General features: G+C 50.2%; 1 protein-coding gene across 1 annotated transcript in view; it reads right to left on the bottom strand.

The window, feature by feature from the left end:
- Nucleotides 1-8,904, bottom strand: part of LOC107119289 (TBC1 domain family member 21-like) — a gene marked incomplete at its 3' end in the record, with an annotated part of 35,383 nt that overhangs the window by 14,606 nt on the left and 11,873 nt on the right. The window contains exon 3 of the mRNA XM_015421754.1: nt 5,981-6,084. Coding sequence (XP_015277240.1) covers nt 5,981-6,084 — 104 coding nt within the window. The remainder of the gene's footprint in view (nt 1-5,980; nt 6,085-8,904) is intronic.

Genomic DNA, 8,904 nt, shown 5'->3' with positions numbered 1-8,904 from the left:
GGAAGAGTCGCGTCAAATCGAACAGCACTGGTGTTATCCTCCCCGCAGCCCGTGACAGCTAGCTCTAAAACAACAATCTCCATTTCCAAATTGCAGACGTCCAGAATAAATTTAGCAAAATCCCAAGTAGCTCGCCCTTTCTCCACAGTGGCATTTGCTACTGAAATATCAGCGTGCCAATTTTCCAATTGGCCCTTGGGTTGCCAACCTCCAGGTGGGCCCCGGAAAGCTCCCAGGACTTCAATTGTTCTCCAGATGACAGAGATGAGTGCCCGCTGCCCTTTCGGCACAGCACGCCTCCAACCTGCCTTCTCCAAATCAAAAGTCAGAATCCTATTCTTCTGGCCACCCTAAAACAATCAGAAAAACTGTCCATTGGGTCTAGGGTTACCAGCCTGTATGGTGTAGTGGTTAGGAGCGCAGACTCTAAATCTGGGAGAACCGGGTTTGATTCCCCACTCCTCCACATGCAGCCGCTGGTGTGACCTTGAGTCAGTCACAAGTTCGCTCACAGCTGTTGGTGTAGTGGTTAGGAGCGCAGACTCTAAATCTGGGAGAACCGGGTTTGATTCCCCACTCCTCCACATGCAGCCGCTGGTGTGACCTTGAGTCAGTCACAAGTTCGCTCACAGCTGTTCTCTCATGCGCAGTTCTCGGGAAAGCTCTCTCAGCCCCACCTACCTCACAGGGTGTCTGCTGTGGGGAGGGGAAGGGAAAGGAGATTGTAAGCTGCTCTGAGACTCCTTCAGGTAGTGAAGGGCAGGGTATAAATCCAATCTCCTCCTCCTCCTTCTACCTCTCAGGGTGTCTGTTGTGGGGAGGGGAAGGGAAAGGAGATTGTAAGCCGCTCTGAGACTCCTTCGGGTAGTGAAGGGCAGGGTAGAAATCCAATCTCCTCCTCCTCCTTCTACCTCTCAGGGTGTCTGTTGTGGGGAGGGGAAGGGAAAGGAGATTGTAAGCTGCTCTGAGACTCCTTCGGGTAGTGAAGGGCAGGGTAGAAATCCAATCTCTTCTCTTCTTCTTCCTCCAGGCGGGGTCTGGAGATCTCCTGGAATTACAACCGAATCTCCAGACTACCGAGATCAGTTCTGGAGGGTGGACTCCATGGCATTCTACACTGCTGAGGTCCCTGTCCTCCACAGGTGCCACCCCCAAATCTCCAGGTCTTCCCCCACCCAGAGCTCACAACCCTATGAGCTCACTCTTGCTGCAGTCTTAACCCGTGTGACACCTGTGTAAGTTGGTTGACGTCAACAGGTTTAGCAGGGTTTAACACTGCTTAGGATTTCCCTGTCTGTCCTCCGCCTATGAAGCAATATCCTGAAATAGTCTCAAAGGAAATCACTTTCATTTTTCAACTCCCCCCCCCATGGCCTTATCATTAAAAACCTAAGAACATAAGAGAAGCCATATTGGACCATCCAACACTCGATGTCACGCAGTGGCCAAAACCCAAGTGCCATCAGGAGGTCCACCAGCAGGGCCAGAACTCTAGAAGCCCCCCCACTGTGGCCCCCCCAGCACCAAGAATACAGAGCATCTCTCCCCCAGACATGAGAACATCAGAGAGGCCATGTTGGATCAGGCCAATGGCTCATCCAGTCCAACACTCTGTGTCACACAATGGTCAAAACCCAAGTGCCATCTGAAGGTCCACCAGCGGGGACAGAACTCTAGAAGGCCCCACACTGTGGCCCCCCCAGCACCAAGAATACAGAGCATCTCTCCCTCAGACATGAGAACATCAGAGAGGCCATGTTGGATCAGGCCAATGGCTCATCCAGTCCAACACTCTGTGTCACACAATGGTCAAAACCCAAGTGCCATCTGAAGGTCCACCAGCGGGGACAGAACTCTAGAAGGCCCCACACTGTGGCCCCCCCAGCACCAAGAATACAGAGCATCTCTCCCCCAGACATGAGAACATCAGAGAGGCCATGTTGGATCAGGCCAATGGCTCATCTAGTCCAACACTCTGTGTCACACAATGGCCAAAACCCAGGTGCCATCAGGAGGTCCCCCAGTGGGGCCAGAACTCCAGAAATCCTCCCACTGTGGCCCCCTGAGCACCAAGAAGACAGAGCATCACTTGCCCCAGACAGAGTGCTCCATCTATACCTTGTGGCTAATAGCCATTCATGGATCTCTGCTCCATGTTTCTCCAATCCCCGCTTGAAGCTGTCTATGCTTGTAGCCACCACCACTTCCTGTGGCAGTGAATTCTACGTGATAATTACTCTTTGGGGAAGGAAGGGCTTCCTTTTATCTGTTCATTGATCCATTCAGTGTGACTGACAGCAGTTCCCCTAACGTTCCGGGCAGATTTCCCAGCTGCGCTGACAAAATTAGTTTAACTTGAAATACCAGAGCTGGAATTTGGGACCCTGCACCTCCAGCTCATGCACACTCTTCACTGAGCTTTGGAGTCCTTCAATATGTTTGCCGCTCAGTCAAGACACAGGAGATTTAGGAACCTGTAAGTCTGTAGCCGGCTGGAATTTCCTGCCGAGAGATCTCTCGCATCTAGGAGATCTTTAGCCCACCCTGCCTCCAAAGACTGGGCTGGGTATGTGGTTCTCCCTTTCCTATGTTATCTTCACAACAACCGCGTTAAGTACGGTTGTTCTCCTACAGGTGGGCTCCCAAAATACCCCAGAATTAGAACTGCTCTCCGAACTGGATATTTATTTTATTTATTTATTTTATGACATTTATACCCCGCCCTCCCCGCGAACGGGCTCAGTTCCCCTGGGTGAAATGGCAGCTTCGGAGGGTGGACTCCTTTGGCATCGCATCCCTGCTGAGCCTAGGGATGCCAACCTCCAGGTGAGACCTGGGGATCCCCTGGAATTATATAGAGACCAGTTCTTCTGGAAGCTTTGGAAAGTGGATTCTATGGCATTGTACCCCACCGAGGTCCCTGTCCTTCCCAGGTTCCATCCCCAAAGCTCCAGGAGTTCTCCAACCTGGAGCTGGCAACCCCCCTCCCCGCCTTAGCTGAGCTCTTTCCCATACCCAAAATCTGCCTTCCTTGGCCGCTGACCCCAAGGAATTGGCAGCCCTGCGATGCATTTTCCTGGATTGATTTATATCCCACTTTTCTCCCCAGCTGGGGCTCAAAGGGTCTTAGCATATCGTTCTCTCCATTTTGTAACAACAACCACCCTGCGAGGTAGGCCGGGGGAGAGTTTGTGATGGGTGCAGCAGAAGTGCGGATTTGAACCTGGGTGTCTCAGGATCCTAGTCCAGCACTTTATCCACTATGCTGCGCTGGATCTCTGCTCTTCACGAACCACCGCAAATTGCACCAACGTTTGTTGAAGTTCGTGGCGGTTCTTCAATTCGCGAACATCACTTTGCGATCCATGAACTGGCCAACATTTGTGACAAACTTTAGTTCGTCAGCCAGTCCGTGCCCATCCCTAGACTTGACAGCACTTAGACGCCCTGACTTGGATGGCTCATAAGAACATAAGAGACGCCAATGCTGGATCAGGCCAAAGGCCCATCCAGTCCAACACTCTGTATCACACAGTGGCCAGAAATACCAGTGCCATCAGGAGGTCCACCAATGGGGCCAGGACATCAGAAGTCCTCCCACTGTTGATCCCCCCAAGCACCAAGATGACAGAGCATCACTTGCCCCAGAGCCCCTATCTATACCTTGTGGCTAATAGCCACTGATGGGCCTCTGCTCCATATGCTTATCTAATTCCCTTTTGAAGCCGTCCATGCTTGTAGCTGCCACCACTTCCTGTGGCAGTGAATTCCATGTGTTAATCTCTCTTTCAGTGAAGAAGTACTTCCTTTTATCCGTTCTAACCCGACCGCTCAGCAATTTCATGGAGTGCCCACGAGCTCATGAAACTAAGCAGGGTCAGCCCCGGTTAGTCCTTGGATGGGAGACCCACCAGGGAAGTCCAGGGTTGCTGTGCAGAGGCAGGCAACGGCAAACCACCTCTGCTCTTTTCTTGCCTTAATCTATAAAGCCCAGGGTAGCCTAATCACATCAGATCTTTGAGGCTAAGTAGGCAGGCAATGGCAAACCACCACTGTCAGATTTTGGAAGCGAAGCAAGGTCAGCCCTGGTTTGTACTTGGGTGGGAGACCACCAAGGAAGACCAAGGTTGCTATGCAGAGGCAGGCAATGGCAAACCACCTCTGTTCATCTCTTCTTGCCTTGAAGACCCTACAGGCTCACCCTAAGAAGCTAAGCAGGATCAGCCCTGGTTAGTCCTTGGATGGGAGACCACCAAGGAAGCCCAAGGTTACACACACACCTTACAATGATTTATGGCACGAGAGCTCAAGTGATAAGCTGTACCTATACGACAGAGCCCACATTCAATGGAAGCCGGGGCACTTGTACCTTCAAGAACATCCTGAACTCACGAAGCTGCTTTCTGTTGGGTCAGACCACTGATCTATCGAGGTAAGTCTTATCTACTCTCGTTGGAAGTGTTGGAAGTCCCAGATGTGATGTCCCCTGTCTCAGACCTCCAGACTGAGAGGCAAGAGAGACTAGATAGCTAGACAGGCACACTGACCTTTCTTCCTGTTATCTTCTCTTCTGCCACTGTCTGTCAGGGTCTTTAGGCAGGTCACACCACACAGGGTTTCAGAAGAAGACAACTGCTTTATTAGTGATTCCAGTACTAAAGAACACGTATACAGCTTGTGTCAGGAATGGCCGTTGGTATAAGGGCCTCTGACTTATAGTGCAATCAAACATCCCGCCCCCCCATTGAGCTGAAGTCAATGATTATAGTTCATGCAGGTGGGCAAAACGAAGCAAGCGGGCACAGCGAAAAGCCATTACTTTCCCGGCAGAGTAAAAGCAGCTGGAGACTACAAGGTCAGGCCAGAGATAGCACACAGTAGCTGGACAGGGAAGAGCTGGGAATGAGGAGGAGGGCACCCCTCCACATTCCAGATCCGTGACAGGGCTACCTGACACTATCCTCTTTGAAATGCAGATTGTGTTCTCAGGGACCAATTCCCCCCCCTCTTCTCATTCTCTCTCTCTCTCTTTCTGAAGACATGCTCTCTCCCTGCACGCACCAAGAGAGGGTCATGCAGTCCACTCTTGGCACCATGAGGCAGATGGGCCTCTCGCCATCCACCTCCACCCTTGAGCTCGTAAGTTAGTACTCTATCATGTCCCTGCTCTTTCCTATCCAAAGTGTACTTCTCAAATAAAGAGAGGAGTATTTCTTTACCTTTCTTATTTCTCTTCTAAACAGGGGATGTGGCCCTGTGTCGCTTTGTAAGCTGAGTAGCCTGGTAAAGTGATGCTCCTGCTCTTGTAGCTTTATTTAAGCACTTTGCTAACTAAGGGCGGCTGGGCAAACCACACCAGTTAACCTCAGTAGGACGTCCTCCAGGGTCCCAGAGCGAGGTCTTTCACCTCTCCTGCCACCAGATCTGGGGACTGAACGTGTGACTTCCCTGCTTTCCCAGCAGCTGCTCCACCCCTGAGCCTTGGCCCCCCATCCCAAACAGATGTTCAGAAGGACGACGCAGGGGTCATTTCCTGCAGGAGCGCACAGGAGCGGAGCTCTGGCAGTAAAGAGCCCAGGGGGTGGGCACATGCAACAAGCCCCGCCCCCTGCTCCCAGCAGCCCTCAGTCAGAGCAAGAAGCAGCCAGGTCAGTTGCAGAGCCCCTCCCCCCGGTCCAAAACAGTCCAGTGGCACCTTTAAGACCAGGTTTTATTCAGGTACAAGCTCTCCCTCCTCCGTGAGGACAGATCTGCACGTTCCCCCCCACGTTCTGACACACTTCCGGTGATGACAGGGGGTGTGGCATATGCAAATAAGTTATGCTAATGAGCTATGCTAATGAGTTATGCTAATCAGCTCCTGCGCCTCTTTTTTTTACGAAATGACCCCTGAGGAGGAGTCACAGCAGGTGAAAAGATCTCCCATCTCTGGAAAAGTAGAATATGGGAAGCCACCAAGGCCACTTGGATCAGTTTTTACCTTCTCATGCTTTCAATGGTGAGTCTCTCGTCATGAGACGTTTGCCATGAGTAGTATCCCGTGAGAAACTTCCAGGCTTCCGGCCTCACAGCGGGATCCAGGCCCTGCCAAGGAACAACAGAGGGGCATAAGGTCCCAAAGGAGGTACCCCTTATTTTTTCTGAGCTTTTCTCAGTGCCTGCAGACGAGGTCCTCCCACCGTGCTGAAGCCACGAACGGCTTCCTGTTCCTTTCCTTGCAGCAGAAAAAGAAGAAGAGATTGAATTCATACCCCGCCCTTCACTTGGAGTCTCAGAGCAGCTTACAATCTCCTTCCCATTCCCCTCCCCACAACAGACACCCTGTGAGGTAGGTGAGGCTGAGAGAGCACTCTCAAAAACTGCTCCAGAGAACAGCTCTGAAAGAACTTGTGACTGACCCAAGGTCACACCAGCAGCTGCATGTGGAGGAGTGGGGAATCAAACCCAGTTCTCCCAGATTAGAGTCTGTGCTCCTAACCACTACACCAAACTGGCTCTCAGGCTGCATAACAGCCCTGGACGGGCCGGTTCCACCCCACTGGGCCTTATGTTTGACACCCCTGCCGTACGCAGTTGCCAAAAGTTGGCTGTGACTTGACAGCTCTTTCCACCACCAGTGTGAATAAGTTCATCACTGGCTCTCTCTGTACCATACCGTTTCCCTCCATCGATTTCCCTATATTTACGTCCCAGCCTTTCTGCAAGGAGCTCAGCTCAGTGGAGAATGTTTCTTCCCCTTATTTTCTCACCCGAATGCTCCTGTCAAGCTTGAAAGAAAGGGACCTTCGCAATTTTCATGCTTCCCCTTCCCCTTCCATTCAGTAAAAGAGCCACAGAATTTATAGATGCACCCCTGGCTCTCCAGTGTCAAGTCCTGGACTGCAATCAAGCTCACAACACCCCTGTAGCAGCAAGATTTGTTTATTAGGAGAAAGAAAGGATCCAAGCATAGGCAACTTTCGTGTCGGAACTGACTCCCAGATGTCAGTCCCGACAATATACCGGGACTAGGAAATCCCCTAAACGCCCTTTAGCCAATCAATGCGCCCACTCAGCCTGCCAAATGTTTGCTCTGCCCATACCACTGCCCCCCAAAACCTGCGTACCGACGGTTGCACTATCTAGAAGCTGCTTAGATTACAAAGACACATAACAAAATGAGATCACATTCTTCCCAAGGAGCACCCGGGAATCCTCTGCATGAGAATAGTTACACGCTAGCACTAACCAAGCCAAGCTGACATTCACACACACACACACACCCCAGTAGACAGTTGAGAAGATAAACAGTGAGGGAGACAAGCCAGGCAAGAAATATGGGGAAAATACATATGGTTTTGAGAAAACTCTTGGCAAGCGAGACCTGAGCTTGACATCCACACCCGCAGGGCATCCTAAACTCCGTGGATTCTGACTTCTTAGTCTTCTGATTCAGGTGCGCTACAGGACCAGGCTGTAAGGAGGTAACTTCTGCATTACCGCAGAACAGCTTAATTCTACATTGCACAGTTACTAACGTGTATTTGCGACTGATGGCCGGCAGCTGGTAATACGATAAAAACATCAGATCTCCAGTGATCATCCACCGCTGCACGGAAGATTCCAGCCACGGTGAAAAGGCAGATTATTAATGCGAGTTCATTGGAAAGCAAGGATCATTGACAGTTAAGTCTTCTGCCTCTTTTGTCGAGGCGATGCCATCCACCGGAGGATTTTCAAACAAGTTGTAAAGGTTAGAAGCAGGGGGAGCATTATCTAATTTCCGTGGAGGATCAAAGTTCTCCTTCTGGATTAAGGTTCTAATGAACCACTTGGAGATATTAATATAATGATCTGAGAACTTAAAGGCTGAGGAATTAATGGGGGGAAAAGAGGATTTGACATTTGATTTCGTCTTCTCTCTTCCTCGATCGGTGTGAATGGAATTGTGATTTGAATTATACTCGCCTTTATGACGGCATTGTTGCAGTCGGGACCTTTCTTGTTCTTAAGGAGATTTTGATTTAATGCTGGACGTTTGATCATTCGCTCTCTCTCTTTTTTGTACTATTGATGAACTCATTATCGTCCCATGAAATGTGATGTGATTACGGTCTGAGGAGTTACAGGCCATCTGCAGTGCCGTCCTAAAATGAGTTAAGGCCTTCTAAATCCATTGAAATCAGTGGGATTAGAAAGGAATAACTCTACTTGGGCTTGAGCTGTTGTTTTGAGACGTTTCATCATGTGAAAACAGAGAAGAAGTGGAAGAAGAAGAAGAGGAGGAGGAGGAAGGGAGGAGATTGGATTTATACCCCGCCCTTCACTTGGTGTCTCAGAGCAGCCTACAGTCTCCTTCCCTCCCCCTCCCCACAACGGACACCCTGTGAGGTAGGTGGGGCTGAGAGAGCTCTGAGAGAACTTCTCTTGAGAGAACAGCTCTGAGAAAATTGTGACTGACCTAAAGTCACCCAACAGGCTGCATGTGGAGAAGTGGGGAATCAAACCGGGTTCTCCAGATTAGAGTCTGCCGCTCCTAACCGCTACACCAAACTGGCTAGCTGGCAAAGGACAAAGAAAGTCAACCCATGCTCAGCTTTCTTCACCCAGGGAAGAACCCTTTCCCCTTCTAGAATGAATTTCTGTATGAGTTACTGAAATCAAACTGGATTTTTAAAAAAGTCATTCCTGTTTTGCTCTCTTTTCACCAAAGGCAGTCAAGGTGCATGCTTTTGTGTCTATGTATTTATCGCCTGCTTTTCTCCCCAGCTGAGTTCTCAAGAGTGGTAGATCTCTTAAGAATGAGACAGGCCACTTTACGGGCATCTTGGGACAAGAACAACGTTTTTAGCAAAAAGTTTGGCAAAGCATTTAGACAAGGAAAGACTTAGAGGCTTTTTCTTGAGGAAGTTCACAGCCATTTAC

This window comes from Gekko japonicus, unplaced genomic scaffold, assembly GCF_001447785.1.
Source record: "Gekko japonicus isolate JY-2015 unplaced genomic scaffold, Gekko_japonicus_V1.1 scaffold4099, whole genome shotgun sequence".
NCBI classification, from domain to species: domain Eukaryota; kingdom Metazoa; phylum Chordata; class Lepidosauria; order Squamata; family Gekkonidae; genus Gekko; species Gekko japonicus.
This window is presented reverse-complemented; position numbering and strand designations above follow the sequence as displayed.